The following is a 20,049-nucleotide window of genomic DNA, read 5'->3' as shown; positions in this document are numbered from 1 at the left end:
GACAGTCAAAATTACAAGAAAAAGTTTCATTTTGTTCATAACCATACGGTAATTGCAGAGCAAAACATAAGAGCCTTGTCGGCGAAGTTTCCAAAAAAGAAGAGAAAAGCAATTCCACCACCAATGCCAACTCAAAGCAAAAGAAACTCGCACATAATTTACCTTTATTAGCCATGCATAAAAAGAAAGAAAAGGAAGTGGAAATAATTCAAGCCAGTGCTTCATATATGATTCCATTAAAAACAAGAAAATAAAAACAAAGCACCCCGTCCCCATGATACCATCCATCCATCTTCCACACGGAGAATTCTATATCTACTTTCATACATAGCATTACCTTAACAAAAAGAGAAGAAAAGAAGTCGGAAACAAAAGAAAGGTGACACCTTTTCAAGCTTCGGGAGAGACCTTGGCCCTCTTCTTCCCCCCGAAGAAACCCTTGACGAAGGCGTCGACGATCCGGCGCTGGGAATCGAGGATCATCTCAGTGCGCTTCAACTCCATCTCCCTCCTCACCTTGTCCATCTCCCTCGCCATCTCCATCTTCATCTGCTCCATCCTCATGAACCCATCCCCCAGCATCCTCAGCGCCGAGACCATCTCCCCGACCGCATCCGACGAGTCCCTCTCCCTTCTCCTCCTGCTCTTCTCCAGCCGCCTCCTCATCTCCTCCATAGCCGGCCTTGCCCCGCCGTAGCCCTTGAAGAACCGGGTGGTAGGGCTAGGGTTCACGACGCCGCCTGCGCTCGGGGCCGGGGCCCTCTCCTCGACCCTAGATCCGGTGGTGATCTTGGACCGCACCGCCTTCGGGATGGTGAACCTGAGCCCCCCGCCGATCCCGCCGCCGTTGGCCATAAGGCGGTGGAGGCTGCGGGTGTTGGCGCCGCCGCCTCCGCCGGCACGGCCGCGGCCATCCTCCTCCTCCTCCTCCTCGTCGCCGTCGTCGTCGGAGCGGGAGCGCGGCGGGGCATGGGAGGAGGACGGGCGGGAGGCGGCGGCGACGGAGGACGAGGAGGGGGCGCTGCCGTGCTCCATGGCGTCCATCTTGCGGAAGTAGACCCAGGAGGAGGAGGGAGGGGCGGAGGGGTCGTGGGCGACGGAGCGCTGGCGCTCGGCGCGGTAGCGCTTGCGGAGCTTCTCGACCTTGTGGCGGCACTGGACGGAGGTCTTAGGGGAGGCCTGTGGTAGGCGCGAGCAACGGCGGGCGACGGCGTCGGCGACCTCCTGCCAGTGAGAGGCGCGCAGGTTGCCGCGGCGGAGGGCGTACCACTTGTCGCTGTAGGAGTCGATGAGGGCTAGGGTTTCCTCATGGGTCCAGCAGGGGGGAGGGAGGCGGCGGGAGGAGGCGGAGGAGGGGGGAGCCGGGAGAGGGAGGTGGGACGGGGATCGGGCCGGGGATGGGGAAGGGGAGGGTGAGGCGGCGGCCGCGGCGGCTGAGGGGGCGGAGGCGGAGGGGGGAGCGGGGGCGGAAGAGGAGGGGGGAGGGGAGGGAGAGGAGGGGGGGTCTTTGGTGGCGTCGGCGGCGGCGGCGGAGGAGGAGGAAGCCATGAGGGAGGAGGGTTTGGAGGAGGAGGTGGTGGTGGTTGGGGTGGGGAGGAGGTGGGAGAAAAGAGGCATACTTTTGTTGGATAGTTGGGGGGTGGATCGGGGCACCGCCTAGGGGTAGGCGGCTTACGCTGCGGCGCGCGCTAACGGGGGTGAGTGGTGGCCGCCCCCACCGCGGCGCGGGCGGTGTCTTGACCGGCTGATTGGGCAGCCTTGGTGGCGGTGTTTGGCTTTCGGAGCGGCTGGAAAATTTTTTGTGAATTATGCAGTTAACCCCTGGACGATAATTGACTGTTTGATTGGATCCAAAACTTCTAAAATGAAAGTTGGACCTGGTGTTAAAAGCATAATTTCATCTTTTCTGCCAAGTATAGATATTTTGTTCCACGTGGTGCTAAAAAACAGACTCTATTCAGAGTTCAGGGTAGAAACATTTAATTTTATGTTTTAATGTTTTTTAGAAAAATTAATTGCATGACAAAACTCAATATATGTATTATAGAATCACAACTTGTAGTTCAAAAATACATGTGATATAATTAAAACAAATTATTTTAAATCATATCTGGGCACATTTCTCTACCATGCATAGTGCCAGGCTAATGGTAGATATAGCTATGGATATATCAGTGATATGGATGCAACATAAAACTATCGTATATCTTCAGATTTTGTCTAAACTATACCTTATTGAAGGAAAAATTTACAATCTATCTGGTATTTATATAAGAAAAAAATAGCACTCTTATCTATCTAGTTAATAAGAGATAGCCTAAAATATCTTAGTTAATGGATATGTTCTTCTTATATAATTAGCAATTTACACTGGCTCGATTTAAAATAAAATCTTGTGAAGAATGACTACAATAATGGGTGTGGGATTATAGTGGAGTGATTTATCATTTTAAATCAATATAGTTTTCTTAATTATTGTATTACAAAGAGAATCACATGAATCATGCTAGATATTAATATTATATTAAAGTAGTTTGTCATAGTATATCCTATCAAGGACATATTCTGCGATGATTGCCAAAGCATTCAACTTTCTTTCTTCTTTTTCTTTTGATTCTTTATAAACTCCTATTTTGATATGAGTAAAATAATATGTTTGAATAGAATTTTTGCAACTATTTTGGCCGATGTAGTTAGTAAAATATTTTATTAAATAATTATGACAGCAAGACGTATGATTTAAAATTATAATCATTTTATATATTATCGTATACTTGAGTATTTTCGAGTTAACAAAAAATTATTTTACACATCATGTGGCAAGTCATTTTTAACTTTTTTCTTTACCATTAAATGCATCCCAAAATGAATATATCAATTCCATTACTAATAGCTCTTTGATGTCTTCATTGTCCTTGACAATGATGCCCTTCATGATTTAACATTGATTGTGATTTAGACACACTTAAAAAATACTACAAAATAACCAATAAAACTTAGGCCCGCACTACTTTTTACATACAGCAGATTTTATCTCAAAAAACGACGTCTCCCTTATATTTTGTAAAAAAAACTTAGGATAATATTATTTGGAATATTTTATTTTGCTTGATATAATTTTTTAAATAATTAGCAATAATTAGTAGCTTACTCAATTAGCATCCATCTCTCTAAGCGAGGGCTTCATGTTCAAATATGATTAGGAGAGTGTAACAACTATATTCTAAAATTATTTAGACAATACATTTATTAAAATTTATTCTTGTTAAAGAATATAATGTTTTTTACTCTTTTCTTGATGGAGCAATAGGAAAAATAACACCTCTGGGAAACAAAACAGAACTTGTGTCTAGCTTAACTATTTGAAGAATTTGTTTGAGAAAATTATTACTCCACAACAAAGTTTTTTTTTATAATTAAACATCACATACTCAATAATAAATGTAAGGCTTTCATAGCATCTGTCTCATTTTCCTACAACACAACCCCATCAATAACTAAGAAAGACTATGATAGGCCACCAGGCGATGGAACGGAACGGCCATCAAGCAAGTTGACGGCCATCAAGAAGGCTATTCTCACAGACAGTAACAAATACTGTATTGATCCAGATGAGATTATATGAACGAGAAAGAGAAAAGACGGGTCTGCGCATTTAAAATTTTGAAAGGGGTCGAATGCAAAACCTACAAAACCGTTGCCTGGAGGAGCCCACACCATTTTAATCCGGGTCAACGCGAGCGCGCGTTACGAGAGCGAGTTGTGCTATACCCCCTAAGCAGTTCGAACTAAACGAAACTCACCGATCCTGGCCGTAAGTTGCATCTTGATCTCTTCATCGAACGGCTCAAATCCACATCAGAATAACGGAATGCCGGCCACCGGATAGCTGCCCGCGGAGCAGCAGAACAAGCCGGATGGGACTAGACGGATGGATGAAAGCGATGGTTTTGGCGCCTAGTATCGTGCCACGGTGGGCGAGGTTCGACAAAATGGTAAACTGAAGAAACTCAGCCGCGGTGATAGAATATATTCGCAGCTGAAATCTTGATGCAAGTTTGAATTTGATAGTACGTAATGATCGCAGTTTTTTTTAAAGATAAAAACGACCTAAGCTATATATATTTATAAAAAGACGAACAGTGCAGCTGACTAAATAGTCTTATTTACAGCCCATCACTCAAGAGAATTTATTTAAGGTAACGATGCATCTGTACCCGATCTTTGTATTATTTATTTTTTTCTGATTTTGTTATTTGTACTTACATCCTGTGCGTGTGAGCTGTCGTTATACCAAATAATTTTGGCTCCCAATTTCAAGAGGGTGGGAACATTATTGGTGCAAATTTTACATGCTGTTTTTGAAACTATATAAAGAACTAGAAATTTGGCTCCTATTTCACACACACATAAAAACTGATAATTCAAATTATTGGATATAATTTATTATTTCTAAAAATAAAAAAATATTATCTAAAAATTCTAACCTATTTCACGCTTATGCATCTACCGGAAAAAAAAAAGAATAATATTTTTTTATTAACCATTAGAAATATGGACTATGGATTTTTTAACGATATGCGATTTAAAGATGGTACATATCTAATAACTCGAATCATATATGGGTTGTTGTCTGAGCGTCCATGTATTAACTTAATTCAAATCATAACCAGACGAACAATTACTTATTCGACAATTCACTATTATGTGACTTTATTAATATTATTTACACTAAAACTTATGTGTCAATGGGAAAGAATAATTCAGTGCATGGTGTCTTTTTCATGGATAGGCCTAATAAAGAAATTGAAATAATGAATAACAGCTTTGACTGGAGTCTGTGTCTTAGGTACTGACGCTTCTGAGATCTTGATGATGTTACTTATCATTTTTTTTCTTTCAAATATTATTCAACTTATTGATACAAATTGAAGCTCTCATCTTTGCACAATACCACTAAAAGGTGATGCCTAATGTAGATGAAAATGATTGTTTATGACTTTATGCGTAGAAATTATGAAGAATGAAAAATTTCCATTTTTCTTTTTTGTTTTGCATTTTAAGTTTGATCATCCTCTCCGATAATGGGAAGTCTGTTAATCACCACTGTCATTCATTCATTAATTAATGATGGGTGAATTGGTGATTGAATAAGAGATAGAAAGATGATAGGATCTACTGACACAGTCCCAGTTTAGAGTTTAGTCGCCTACTGTTGAACGATGCACGAAGGACTGCTGATTGAATTCAAAAGGAAGAGGATGTGAATTGTAGCATCATTATTCTTTCATGACCATCCTATATCTTGTAAGAACTTAATAGGCTGAATCATTTGCCATTTATTGTCATGACTTAAAAACTTCGCTGAACTCCACATTTTTGAGACAATAGCTTCTCATCTCTACTTGCCTTGCTAAAAGATCCAAAGAACATGATTCTAGATTCTGCTAATTTTAACTAGATATGGACATAACTAATATACATTCAAAGTTTTCTCAAGATAGAATGTAGACAGGCTGAGTTGTTCATCAATCTCTCGTACCATGATGTATATCTACAAGATCACCCATGATGTATATCAGTCTCTCGTACCATGCAACATAGTCAAGCTTATAATAGAGATGTGCACTAATCATGAATTTTAAAAACTGAGGCCAAGTCTTATAAATTGTTGAGGGCCTTAATAAATACAAAATCTTAAGTTATTAAGTTTTCTTAGGCTTTGAGCCTAATTAATATATCAATTCATCTACCTCCAATCAATTATTCCATATGGGACTAAATCTCATAGATGATCCTCAACTAAAACTCATATATGATCCTCAACATTCTTCCCTTTTCACGTGTGAGCCGATTTTAACTTCCCACCCAATTACTCTTCTTGAGTGCATCATCTATCCATCTACCTTCTACTAATTATTCTATGTGAGATTAAACCATAATATAAGCTGATTTTAACTTCTCACCCAATCATTCTTCTCGAATGTACTCTCCATCTACCTTTCCCTAATTATTGCAGGAGAATGCACCATCCATCAACCTTTCCGCTTATTATTCCATAAGAATGCATCATCCACTCTTTCTATTAATTATTCTATATGAGACTCAATCTTGCATGTGATTCTCAATATTCCACTAATTATTCCATGAGAATGCACCATCCATATCCCTTTTCACTAATTATTCCATGTGGACTAAATTTCACATGTTATTCTCAATATTCTCCTCTTATCCATTTATCTCTAGTGATTCCATGTGGGACAAAATCTCCCATGCGATTCTCGATACTCTCCCCCTTCATGTTGAATCCAATTTTTCCTGGCCAATTACTGTTTTTGAGTGCACCATCCATCTACCTCTCACTAAGTACTCCATTTGGGACTAGACCTCCAATATGATCCTCAACTTTCTCGTGTGTAAGCTGGTTTTAACTTCTTGCTTAGTTACTCTTCTCTAGTGCATCATGCATCTACTTCCATTTTTTACACGTAAGCAGATTTTTACTGGCACTGGCGAGATCGTCAGTTATCGATTTTGATCACTTGTTGGGAAAAAATGAGAGTTTGAGGCCCACGAGGAGAAGATACAATCCAAAATCCGATTCAACTTAAACACTTTGCTTAAATTTTGGGACCAACGAGTATATTAGCATGTTTATCTGCCATTAATTATTTCATACGAGATTAAACCTCACGTCCCCAACAAAAAATCCAGAAAAAAAAACAAGTATCTTGTACCAATTATCTTAGCAATCTGTATTTGTGACCCTTTGCTAAGAGCTAGTGCATCTGATTTCTTAGAGTAAATCTAATTACACACGTGGTTCGAGGCAATTAAAAATTTAAAATAGAACACCTCTAGAATTTGGGAGAATTTGGTATACTCGATCTACCTCAATGTTATTTCCATGTAAATTTTGATTTATTCAAGAATCACTTGTGCGCACCAAAGTCAAAGATACCATCTGCTATTTTTGCAAGTGGTAATTTTGCTGTCATTTATTGTCTCTGCCTCTCCTATGCTTGTTCTACATGGATAAACATATGGATATATGAAAAAAAATAACTTAATTCTCTCAGAACTTCTACAGTTTTTGATAATCCAAGCTCTCTTTGAACTGTAGGCAGATTCTCCAGATTATTTGATGATTCCGATTCTTGGATTCCCGCTGAATGGTTCCCAAATGCCCAGATCTTCAAATTCGGCAGGCAAGGCAAACAATACAATGCGCACCTTTTCATACCTTTATATAAGATTTCGAGTTCAAAATACTATCTTTACTATGACAATCATCTATGGAATCAGCATTTAATACAATAATGTTCTTGCCTTTGGACAATGGCAAGGTGAACTCAACAAAATAAAAGAAAGCAGTTCCTGGATTATTATATTATATACCTACATCAACAGATATATGAATCCTGTCTTATATGTGAGCATTTGCATTAGATTACAAAGGATTCCTGTTGACATCCTTGTACAGCAAGTACCTTGAGCGGGTTTTTCCCAGCGCTGCATACCTGTATATCAGAGTAGGAATCTGAGGTTTTAAGCCAACCCGTGATGGAAGAATTGAAGAGACTTGCTAACAACAATTAAAGAAAAATCATACCATTGAGGTACAAATGGTGCCATCCAAATGGCATCGCCAGCTTGAACTGGGTACCTGTTTTTAAGAGAGCAAAAAGATGATGCAACTATAAAAGTATCCAAAGCAGTATGGAACTAGGAAAGTCATTATGAAAATGCTGAAGGAAGCAGCAAGAGATTTACAATAAAGGGTTTTCGGTAGTAGGAATGTAAAGCCCTTCGACCATCATGTTGACATTTCTCTAAACAAAACACCTTCCCTTAATTTTTCTCAGTTAAGCGTTTATTATGTTGGAAAATGCTAGCTCTAACAAATAAGAGAAACATATCAGAAGAAAAGCATAGCAAAAACGCAGACATCCTTGTAAGTGCATTACCAGACAACGTCTTTAGAAAAATGTAGGAAGAAATTTCTTCTTATATTTGACTTGTAACAACTTCAATCATCCATGCAAGGTCAAAACATAAACAGAAGAAAATGTAAGAAAGAGGTGATTTATTCCTGTGCATCTGCTTCCCAACAATAACATTAGATTAATTTTCTTTTTTTTGTAATTTTATTTAACTTTCTTTAATGTACAATAGCAATGGAAGCTTCTGCAAAGTAGTGCGGTCAGCAAGACTATGGAAGACAAAAATTTCACCAGTTTCTGTCAATATGTAGACATGGAGTTGCCTTGTTATACGAGCTCCTATCTTTATTAGCAGCAAATTCATAATGATATGTCAACAAAGCAACTCTCGAATAAATATAATAGCTTTTCAAATCGCAGGCTTACCAGCTATCACCCAAGCGATAGATACCTTGACCCTCTAATAGCAGCAGGCCATGCTGATTGTAATGAACCTCCTGCTCCAACAAGGAACACAACAAAAATCTACATTATCTTTAAAATAGGGCCAGAACAGCTACTAGAATCGTTCTCAATCGCTTCAGAAAGCAATTGATTACATAAGCAGGATTTCATCATTTTAGTTGCCTCTCGTCATAGCAGAACTTATAGCCAGACAAAATAATTGTTGACAAACCTTCACATTAAGATATTCTCCAGGTTGGAAGTCCATTATCTGCATGGAGGGGAGACAAAATTCTTAGGCTTTTAGCATATTGAGAATAAATTTTTTTGTGGCTCCTAGGACTTTCAGCCACATTTTCTTGATAGTATAGATGCTTCTTAGTAGGATTATGCTAAAAGCTCACAACAAAAATGGCAGATAAATTATTGCAGAGATCCAGTAAATACTAGCTATAACATCTTAAATAAATTTAAAATATTTATTGATTTTTAAAAAATATGAGTTCTTTATTTGTATGCATATTTCTAGCTTTTTTGCATTTAAATGACATCCAACGTAAGTGGTGCTTACATGCTGTGCCCAAACAAGCATGGACACAGGCACCGTAAGTGCAATAAACTTAAAACAATGACAGAACACAACTATGCCTTGGTGCAGTGATACCTAGGCACTTGGCATTGGTGCCAGATGTCGAGGTGCCCCACATTGTCCGGCACCTAACCACCAAAATTCTCAAGATGAGGATAGTTTTGTATGATATAGGCAAATAAATCGAGGATTAAAGTACCGGTTCATACTGGTCCATACCATGGTCTGCCGTACCGGTCCGTACCGGCCGGTACGTACCGGTCCGGCCTGGAACCGGTACCGGATCAGCGTGAAATCCGGTACCGGTAATTTATTGTTGAAGAACCCGTACGCCACCGGTTCGGACCGGTACGCCACCGGTACGCCGACCGGTACCGGTACGGCGGACCTTGGTCCATACAGCCACACAATACCTTACCAGTAAGGTAACAATATTGGTACAGTGCACCCACCCCCCAGGTGCTGTATGGTATCATAACATACTAGCTCGTGGCATATCAGTAAGGCACTGGCATAGATACTGATACTAATACTTCAATCCTTGGTATATATAAATCTAAATGATAGGTCTAATTTGAATAATAATGTGCATGATAAGAAGTCGACTATTAAATGGCATTTTATATTAAAAAGAGAAAAACAAACCTTTTCTCTTGCACTAACATTTGCTACATTTAAAAAAAAAAGTTTATAGGCACTTTAAGTTATATTTCGCACTTACTGGTTGCGACTTGAGAGGGTTTTCTTTTCTCTTTTTTATTTAACTATGATATGTTTCTTAATTTAGTATTATAATTTTGATTTGATTTAAGTTAGGAGTTTAGTTTAAGAGGAGTCTGAGTCCATTAGAGATTGGCTACCTCATATTTCTTATTCTGCTTTTCCTTATTCTTGTAGCATAAGTAGTCATGAATAAATATTGTAATGCCCTAGGGGCCATCTAGACACTTGATCAATTTAATAAAAATAACCGAAAGGCTTTTACACGCCCCAATCCACTCAAAGTGATCGAATATCCCTTCTTCTACCTACCATTCCTATTTTCTATTTTATTTTGACTGAAATAACATAGAGAGTGATTGAATTCCTATCAGCTTGATATCAGAGCATCTTTCCTAGTGCATGACTCACACACAAAATCAGAAGAAAAGGTTTGGTATTACAGATCTAGAGTCCTGCAGCATAGATACAGGAAGTTTTTCTAAACAAGCAAATAACCGAACAAGAGACTCGCAATGGGACCGAATCTGAAGCATGATTGGAGGCCAAGTTTGATCACAAGCTCAATCCACTAAAGGAATTCCTGCTAGCCACAATCACTCAAGCCTTTGAACAATTTTGCAAGGATCATCACGATTTGACTTCAGCATCCATTGTCATTCCCAAAGAGCCTCCTGAACCAAAAAATGGAGGATATGCAAGGCCAGCACCTCTATGCAAAGGATACTAGAAATGCTAAAGATAAAGGTATACGTCACCATAAAAATTTTAGTTTCCCTTGCATGAAAGTGGAGTTTCCTCCATGGCAAGATGGTGATCCGCCAGGTTGGATATCAAGAGCAGAAAATTACTTCTGTTTTCATGGTATTACATGTATTTCAAAAGTTGAGATTGCTCCTATCAATCTTACTAGTGAGAAATCTAGTGATATGATCAGTTTGAGTCATACCATAGGCTTCCTACATGGGGAAATAATTTTTTGAACTCATTGTCTGTTTGGGTCCTTTTGAATATGAGAATGTCGATGGCAAGCTTGCAAAAAATTATCAGACAACAACTGTTTTGGAATATCAAAGTCATTTTGAGCAGCTCATGAATGACCTCGTGATTGATTGGAACGACAGCTTGGTGGAACTTTTATTGGACTTGCTTAGAAACTTGTTTTGAGGTCAGGATGTCTAAGCCCCATACTATGATAGCAGCTACTTCTTTTGCCCAATTACAAGATGAAAGACTTAATGAAATAGTTAGATCTTGAGTAAAAGAGCAAATTGTAGCAAATAGCAAGCAATTTGCAGTGTTTCAAGAAGATGCACTCAACAACAAACATGTTAACTGGCTTACACAAGAGGAGCTCATGGAAAGAACAAACAAAGACTTACGTTCGCATTGTAATGAAAAGCAGCAAAAAGGGCTCTGTTGCAAATGAAATTTTTCCCTTATTGAGCCTGCACCCATTGACACTTCACAAGATAACAAAGATGAATGTGATTGCCATGCACATCCTAGAAGAATTTAACCTTGACGACAAGGTCGTTTTGAAAGAGGAGGCAATGATAGGTTTCATAAGTTAATACCCTTATTTTGATTTAGGATAGGAGTTTAGTTTAAGAGTAGTCCAAGTCTATTAGAGATTGGCTACTTCATATTTCCTATTTTGCATTTCCTTCTTCTTGTAGGATAAGTATTCATGAATCTCTGTATTGCCCAAGGGGCCATCTAAATGCATGATCAATTTAATAAAATCAGCTTAAAGGCTATTGGAGGTCCCAAACCCCTTGAAGTGATTGAATTTTCCTTCTTCTACCTATTTTCTCTATTTTCCTAATTTATTTTGCTTGAAATATCATAGATAGGAATTGGGTTCCTATCAAACTACTATGGAAACTTCTAAATCTTTATCAGGAGAAGAGGAAATGCAAGCTATAGAAAACTATCAATGTTTGAACAATCGATGATAAGGTAAGAACCAGCTAACATACTTAAGTATTATCTTATAGGTATTAAGGATGGTGTAGATCATCTATTATGATGATTTAATTAGGAATATTTCAACATAAGGGCATAGTCAGTTAGATATACCAATGGAGTACTAAAGTTGTTGCCAAAATAGACATGCATGGGGCAGATAGAAAGTTTACCACTCATTTATCAAGGCACTGCCTTTCCATACCGTCCAACTCCAACCAGAACTGATGCTTACATTTTACATTTGTTGAATAATAATGATGTTAAATTCCGTTGTACTCCATCATTCTTGTAGGTGAACTTGACTGAAAAATGAAAATACTTGATCTCCCAGAAGATAGCAGAATTCCTGAACATAGACTTAGAATGCCACATGAACATCCAGAGGCTTCAAGAGAGGTCCATGCTCCAATATGTCCCACTTCACCCTTCTAATTCTGTTCAGCTAATGCATTTCATCACCAATTTATATTATTTCATCATTTCCAATTTTTTAACTGGATTACCAGGAAATGTACAATTTATGATCTGTAAAGATTGAAAACCTTTTCTGGATTACCAGGAAATGTACAATTTATTATTCCATCACCAATCTTTTCTGGATACCGGTTCTTCGACTACAATCATCTGCCAATAACTGGTAGCAAACTCCATTTGAATTAGTATTGAAGAACCACCTGCCTCACAACTTACAAGTGGCCTTGTAGCTACTTTATGACAGTGCAAATATTGCATAATCATGTCATCTGTCCAATAGCTCTTCTATCCCTTCCCACAACATTAGGAAAACACCAATTAAAAGCTCCTCATAAAATTCCATACTTCTACAGATACCTAATGGTCATTTGCGTAGATTTTTGGAGATTCCAAAGTCCGACACTTGGCATCCGTGACAAGCATCCAGAAGACAATGGTCATCTCAAGTTTTGCATAGTCCATCTAAGTCATCATATCGATAAACTGGAGATTCAAAATTTCTAACACTATATTTAAAATAAGCAGCAAAAAGTATGAGCAAAAGAATCTCAGATTAGTACAAAATTGACTTACATGGATGTTAAAATCATATGAAGCTGAAGTAGGCAGCAGTTTTCTCAGTTCAAATACCTAAATAAACAGGTAAAATACAAAAGATAAAACCAAGGATGCAGAATTTATTCAGCACACAAATAGTGGAAAAAGGACTAGTGATAAGGCAAGAAGACTAATAGCCAAAAAAACGAGATGCAAAAGGATATTCAGAATAATCAAATCTCAAAACATTCTATCTACTGCCGAAGACAGAAAATAGAACATAAGTGGATGAAAGGGCAAAAATATCTACCTCCCCTGGAGTTTCAAGAAGTGGCTGCTTGTCTGTTGAACCAATAATTTGTTCATGATAGTGATCTTCCAGGATGGCATACCTAAATCAAAGAGGTTTGCATGGCTCTTAAATGTTTGTTGAAAAGGGAAAGGAGCAGAATGAATTGGGTGGCGGGGAGGGGGCTGAGAGGTGGGAAACAAATTGGATGATGTCTTGAAGTAGAAATAAAAAATGTGCTACTTCACAAATGGCTTAATCAAGGTTCGCCGTACCGGGTCGCCTACCGGACCGGTACGGTTCCGGTTCGTTCCAGAACCGGCCAAGACGAACCAGCAGCTCTTCTCCACCGGAGCCGAAGAAGAAGAAGAGAAGAAGAGAGAGCACAGAGAAGAGAGGGAGGAGACCCGTCGACGCCATCGGAGAGCCGCAGAGGGGCGGCGGAGGCCCGCGGGGGGCGGGGGAACACGCGGGGCACGGCCGCGGCTTTTTAATTTGGAGATTTTTAAGTGAAGTCAACATCCGATTTGCCGACTTTACTTAAAATCCCCAAATTAAAAAGCCGCATCCTCCGCCGCACCCCTGCGGGTTCCCCTGCCCCCTGCGGGCTCCGCCGCCCCTCCGCGGATCTCCGATGACGACCACAAGTCTTCTCCCTCGCTCTCTTCCCCGCGCTCTCTCTTCTTCTCTTCGTCTTCTTCGTCTCCGGCATAGAACCTGCCTGTACCGGTTTTCACTGCTCCGGCGTACCGATTATAGGCCGGACCAGTTCGAACCGGCCGGTACGGGCCGGTTCGTCAGACCTTGGGCTTAACAAATAGCTATCAATAAGTGAAAAAGATATAAGCTTAGAGTTCCAGTCCATTAAACATTTTATGAACAATTGCAGGAGTTTGATTACTAAGTGAAATTTCAAAGAATGTATTATGTGCAAAGACATGGTTAAACAAGAACAGAAAACTTCTCAAGCACAATGCACGAACTTGTTATTTATGAACTTTTCCAAATTAATGAGAAAAGCAACCTCCGCTCAAAGATGATGAGGGTAGCTGTTTTGTCACACTTCAATGTATGCTCCACATTAGCGGGCAAATATGCATATGAGTCCACCTACATTCAAGAGAAGGATGATAAACTCCCACATTTTGGGAACTCAATGAAACAGTAAAAAAATGCTAATTTAGTTTGTGCCTGAATTCAAAGAGCAGCACAAGTTCAGCAATATACAAAAATAAACAATAATCTTAAAAAATAACTTAAAGCAGGCAACGAGAGTAACACAAAGACATGCATACAATAAAGATGAATCCAGAAATATTTATCATATAAACAGATGCAAATAGTTTCTTGATTATAACAGTTTTTAAGTGTCCCTCAATATTCTGTCACTAACTACAATTATGCTACTTTGTAACCTCCACCTCTGAGCCTGCAGCAATACTGAGATGTTAAACTCATAAATTAATGCAATCTAAAATGACATGAATGTCATTCTAAGTCCAGCACTGAGATTGATTGGTATTACCAAACAGATAGAATACAATGTGTGTCATAATCTTGACTAAATGGAACTATTTTAACACCTGGGAATGGTTCCTAGTCAGGTTAATTTGGTTTGGTGCCTCCTAACTAGTGTAAAATAAATAGAAATTATTAAAATGGTCAAGAAATGCTTAATAAAATCCAGAAGTCAAGAATGCCCATGTACAGAATTTGTTGGTGCTTTACATACTAGTAAGATAAATTGAGAGTGTTTTTAGCAAAGTTTTAAATACTATAGAATAAGACTATCCTAGTTTTTATATGGAATGGGATACCCTGCGTACCAACGCTCGAGATGGTGGATGTCTCATCCCATCCCACTCTATATCCAGATTCGTCCAATCCAAACACTCGTGATGGTTCCTTGTCTCAACTCTCAACATTTGGGATGGTGGGCTGCCCCGCCATCCCACCAGTATTTAAAACCTTGGTGTCTAGTGAAGATTGGAAGTGTAGTTCAAATGGTCATGATTAACTCAATAAGAATTGAAGGTTGTGATCGCTTTTGAACAAAAAATTATCCGTGATTTTTTATATAAATATATGGATGTATTATGTGGATGTACTTATCTATTCGTGTATATCACTGTGTCCATGACATAGATTCAAGATCTCAAGTTATATAATCATTGGTTAGCAAACTATAAGAAAAGTCTTCCACCTACCACCTTCAAACCTCACAACTTCTGGGGGAAAGTCAACATATTACATGCTTATGCATGTGTCATCCTACCACATTTACCTAGTGCTTTTACAAACATACTCCCCAATGATTGCAACTACACTAATCACTTATTCTGAAAACTCTCATTCTTGTTACATCCAATTTCCACCATCTGCTAATAATACAGCTGAATGGTCTTAAGATTTTTACTCCAAACCCTCCAATATCATAAAGACACTCCCGCTAAACCTAAAACGCTTATTCCCGCCTTTATGTCTGCTATTTCCTCCTATCTTTTTCAAGAATTCTTTCTTAATATTCTCAAAGTGATCCATTGCTGAAACCAGATTTAGCAATCTAGCACCAATTTTTCCCTGCAAATGAAGAAATTTCTGCAACTAAAATCTTGCATAAAATATTCAGATCTTAGACCTTGTGCAGGCTATGGAAGCAGCAATTAAGTTGGAAGCATGAAATGTCAGTATACGCTACCCAATATGCAGTTAAGAATCTAAGTGAATTGCATATCATCCACTAACCATAACCATTAGGTCTGCAGATATGCACGTCTCCTCACACTATACACCCACATGACAACACTAGCCAAGACAAATCCAAAATTCTAAAATTTTGCAGCAGAAACATCCACATCACTGCTGACCAAATGAGAAACTGGACTTTCAAATATTGATCTTAAAGACAAGCAGTAACTAAGAACATGAAAATAATATGAAAAATCTCTCAAAAATGAATAAGATCTTACAGGTAATTTATGGTTAATTCCAGAATTATTTGAAAAAATAGCACTGCCTTGAATGACAAACACAAACCTGGATGGTTCATTAAAACATAACAAAAACAAAAGTTAACAAAGTGATGCTAAATCAGAGAATGAAATAGATGAAGATCAACCATGAGATGTTACAGAATGCAGCTGAGGCAAAATAGGTGAATATGTATCACATATGTGGTTAACAAGGAAAATTAAATCTCCAAAACATTGGCTGGAGAATAGAAAGGAGGACAGAGAAATAACAGTTACCCTCTTTGGTTATTGGCGAGCTTCAGGCAAAAGAAAAGTCCTAAAAGGAGCCCATTGATATTTAATATAAAGGTGGTTTAGGTTAAAGTCTGTCGGAGATCATCATCTGACTATTTGGTTGGTCATGTAAGTTTTGAGTGAGTCATGTGGTAGTTTGTTTCAGTTTCTATAAAGTCTTATTTTGACAGAGAGCGATTCAAAAAATTTGAGCACAAGGCAACAAGGCAGTATTCAATTTAGTGATTTTTAATCAATTATATTGCCTTTAGCGCATCTGAAGGTCGTATATGCACACATAATGAACAAGTCAAAGTATTCATAATTTCATATATTTCATAAGTGTTTCTTGATATTTCCACTTTATTTTTCCTGGTATGTGCTTCAGCAATGAAAATGATATTTTTAGTGCTAGGTCACGGCTCCTAGGTCCTTTTGGAGAAAAGAATTCTTCAATGATACTCTTTCCCGGTCACCAGTTAGTACTCCAGTTACTAAAATCTCTTTATCTTTGCTGTCTAAACCCTAAGTTTCATCATTTTACTTAAATTACCAGTTTGACTGATTAATCTTAATGGTAACACTGTACTCCTGATAATTGCTCTAGTTCCATACTTAAGACCCTTAGCTTTTTATATCAAGAAATCAGAGATGCCCTATTTTTGACTTTAGATAAGTGGAAGCAATAACCCTTCTGACAAAATAGCAGGATTTAGCAAAAAAAAGTTCTAAAACATATAAGAAGCTGCATTAGATTCCCTAAATAGGTATACCATCTAAGATCAAGAAAATATTATCCTGAGCATGTACAGGCAATATATTTGATTGACTGTTTTTGTTTATGAATGACAAAATGGTAAAGATCCTTAAAAAACCTTCCATACTCCATTTTGGTGTTTCTCAGTTTGAGATTTTCTTTTCCTCTCTTATCCATGTTTAGCATTTCCCTTTTCCCATTTATTACAGTTAAGTCTACAGATCAATATATTATTGGCTTTTACAGATTATCATTTTTTCTCTTATCTATGTTTAGCATTTCCCTTCTTCCATTTATTACACTTCAATCTACAATTACGATATATTATTGGCTTTTACTGATAAATACAGCATGATGAAGATAGTTACAACTCTGCATGTAGACATTGCACGAAGCAAGATGTTGGAGATTATAATCGGCAGTGGAAATAACCATTCTATATAAGCAAATAGATAAAAGAAAGTGCACCTTTCAACATCTTTAGGGGGTAATCCTGATTTTGAATTCTCTGCATTAAAAGATGGCACCAATTAGAAATGTATTAATTAAAAACTATGATGAATGACAATAAGTTTGCATTGTCGAGTGGAGAGAAATTCCTAACAACAAGAATGAATAAAGCTGCAGATATTATTAAACCAAAGGTGCAAAGATATTTGAGCGCGTAGCAAAAATGCAAACATGTGTGCCACAAAAATATTAATGGTTTATTCAGTCAACTATTTGCATATTGTAACAGGATATTTGGCCACCCAGACTATTGCAATTTGCTGCACTGCTCCAATTGGAATCTCACACTTAAAAAAACAGTTCTTACTAATTTCGTAGAGAAGAAGCTGCAAAATCAATTGAAGCGGGACATTCAGCTAATTCCAATTGGTTGAATGCAGGTATAAATTTAAACTTCTTCCCAGACACTTCACTAGTAATCATGTAATGCTCATACTAACTCGTGACTTCACTCTTTATGAAATGCATCTTCTGTATTTCAAATTATGTGATGTAACATTTTCCTCGAAAAAGAATATTACTTGATACACACCTTGCATCTTTGTCAGGTACATTGTAAAGTGCGAACCCATTGCCGGACTGATCAAATATGCTCCCAACGTATTAATCCTACAAAATGAATGAAAAAATTCAGGATGGCACTTAACATTAGATTTGATTATCAGATAAATCTTTGAGAAGAAATAAAATGGAAATACCAATCTGGCAAAGGGCTGAATACATGGCTTTCTGGTGTTATAAGAGCATGATCTCTTTTATAGACACTTCGTGTAAATCCCGGTAAATCTGCCAGGCAATGAGTAAAGATGATAGATGATGAGATTTCCACCCACAAACTAGATAAAAGATGAGGAACTATATTTAAGGTGACTGATGTGATCATAATTTCAAAGCTTTAGTCACAGCCTATTCTCTCATAATAATGTGTGTATAAAACAAATTGTTGTATAACCAATGAGAATCAAACCTTGTTTTCAAAAGATTTTTTCCTTCTCATGGAAACATACCAGTCACGTAGCTTCAATACAAATTAGGAAGAAATACATGGTCACATATTTGACCAACCTTTCATGCTGAAATGTCAAGTCTAAAGTTAAACACTTCCATCTAGCTTATAGTTGACTCTACCATACCTATCTTCTATAGAATTCAGATGATTGGATAATTTATCTCAGACCATATTATCTCTATTATCATGTTCCTTGCATAGTTGCATGTTAGATATCTTGCAAGTCCCTAAAACCCATTGCCAATCATCATTAAGCTTCATTTTATGTCCTACGCCATCCTTTGAAGCCTCCAAATCCATTGAAACCAGATCATCAACTGATATTCCTAGCATAAGTTTTTTATGATAAAATCTACTGGGCCACAATTCTGGATCCAATAAAAAAAATATAGCAGACAGGACCTCGTGTTATCTAGACAAATAGCTTAAATTCCATAGGTTCTATCCAGTCTAAGTGAGCATATGAACAAAAGGGCGTGACAAAAAGAAAACCTGAGTAAAATTTGGAACAACCTTTTGCTTAAATAATATGCAGAGAATTGCATGTATTTCTGTGACCGAATTTGACAAATATAAATCTAACGTTCATTATCATGAACAGCAGAAAAAAAGGTGAGATTGTATCTTAATTGTGAAGCAGCAATCATCGATATGCTTCTCTCCATGCCAAATAGCATTGAATTTTCTCTTCAACATATTGTGGACTTTGGCATCAGTCGTGGTATCAAATTCCATAATTTCTATCAATTCTATAACTAATCAGAGAAAGAAAATTTAGTTCCCATGAAATCACAAAACCCTCGCTTCTAAACAAACTATCCATCAAATTACCAACATTTCTGATTCCCGAAATACAAAACCCACTCTGGACCATTAAAGAACACCAAAACCCAGCAAGCAGCGAGAATCAATGAGAGTCGAATCAAAATCATTGGCCTCAGGCTTACCTTGGAGGTGGGTCGGGGAAAGGGTAGGGTTTGTGACTTTCCAGTAGAGAGGCTGTGAGTTCGAGTCGGTGGTGGATAGAGAAGCGGAGCAGAACCCTTCCTCCCCGAATGCCAGTTCCACCACAGCTGCGGCATAAACAACCGTTTAGTCCCTACAAATCGACGGAGAGGAGGAGGGTGAGATAGAGAGTTCCTTACCCCATGGAAGAAGGAAAAGAAGAAGAGCGTGGAGAGCACGAGGCGGGTCCGTGGTGGATCGCAGCATGCTAGGATTTCTAGGGTTTACTTTGACGGCGCCTCCGGAGTTCGGAGACAAGCGCTTATCTCGATGCACCGCTGAGAATGGCTGTGATTATTTACCCATGCGATCGCGTGGGCACGCAGTGTAATATAATTTATCCTTGCCGTTGATCTTCCGTGGTGTGCGCCACGTCATGATTGTTTATTGGTGCCGTGTCATGATAATATTTTGTATTTGTATGATTGCGGATGGTGGTGTTTGCCTAGCTAGCCATTTGATCCACCTTTTTTATTTAATTTGTATATCTCCATCTGCTCCGAACTTCCAGCAGAGGTAATATAGCTTCAAGAGACCCATCATAATTTGTTAATGT

At 38.3% G+C, this 20,049-nt stretch overlaps 2 protein-coding genes across 4 annotated transcripts; both read right to left on the bottom strand.

The window, feature by feature from the left end:
• Positions 1-134: 134 nt before the first annotated feature.
• Positions 135-1,748, bottom strand: LOC103710809 (FRIGIDA interacting protein 2). Its single transcript, XM_039115992.3, has one exon. It carries the CDS (start codon positions 1,615-1,617, stop codon positions 391-393), a length of 1,227 nt encoding a protein of 408 aa, XP_038971920.2. The 5' UTR covers positions 1,618-1,748; the 3' UTR covers positions 135-390.
• Positions 1,749-7,223: 5,475 nt separating this feature from the next.
• Positions 7,224-19,805, bottom strand: UGLYAH (ureidoglycine aminohydrolase). 3 transcript variants are annotated; one of them, XM_008796662.6, is made up of 13 exons: positions 19,634-19,805; positions 19,436-19,561; positions 18,178-18,265; positions 18,012-18,088; positions 17,438-17,477; positions 15,937-16,003; positions 13,992-14,077; positions 12,989-13,070; positions 12,715-12,771; positions 8,620-8,658; positions 8,370-8,440; positions 7,613-7,666; positions 7,224-7,520 (listed from the first exon to the last, which is right to left on the bottom strand). In XM_008796662.6, exons 1-13 carry the CDS (start codon positions 19,698-19,700, stop codon positions 7,451-7,453), a joined length of 924 nt encoding a protein of 307 aa, XP_008794884.4. In that variant the 5' UTR covers positions 19,701-19,805; the 3' UTR covers positions 7,224-7,450. The 3 variants fall into 3 exon arrangements, with proteins under 3 accessions (XP_008794884.4, XP_038975498.3, XP_008794886.4); XM_039119570.3 differs by lacking the exon at positions 8,620-8,658 and having other exon boundaries at positions 19,634-19,794; XM_008796664.6 differs by lacking the exons at positions 8,370-8,440; positions 8,620-8,658 and having other exon boundaries at positions 19,634-19,794.
• Between the last annotated feature and the right edge of the window lie 244 nt (positions 19,806-20,049).

This window comes from Phoenix dactylifera, chromosome 3 (assembly GCF_051530095.1).
Source record: "Phoenix dactylifera cultivar Ajwa chromosome 3, Ajwa_hap1_PhDact_Kaust_v1.1, whole genome shotgun sequence".
Lineage (NCBI taxonomy): Eukaryota > Viridiplantae > Streptophyta > Magnoliopsida > Arecales > Arecaceae > Phoenix > Phoenix dactylifera.
This window is presented reverse-complemented; position numbering and strand designations above follow the sequence as displayed.

Coding starts and splice junctions, on each gene's coding strand:
- LOC103710809 (XM_039115992.3), bottom strand. CDS start 1,617: ATGCCTCTTTTCTCCCACCTCCTCCCCACCCCAACCACCACCACCTCC.
- UGLYAH (XM_008796662.6), bottom strand. CDS start 19,700: ATGCTGCGATCCACCACGGACCCGCCTCGTGCTCTCCACGCTCTTCTT. Junction 13,071..13,991: donor CTCATCATCTTTGAGCGGAG/GTTGCTTTTCTC, acceptor TCTTTGATTTAG/GTATGCCATCCTGGAAGATC. Junction 12,772..12,988: donor TTCTTGAAACTCCAGGGGAG/GTAGATATTTTT, acceptor CTGTTTATTTAG/GTATTTGAACTGAGAAAACT.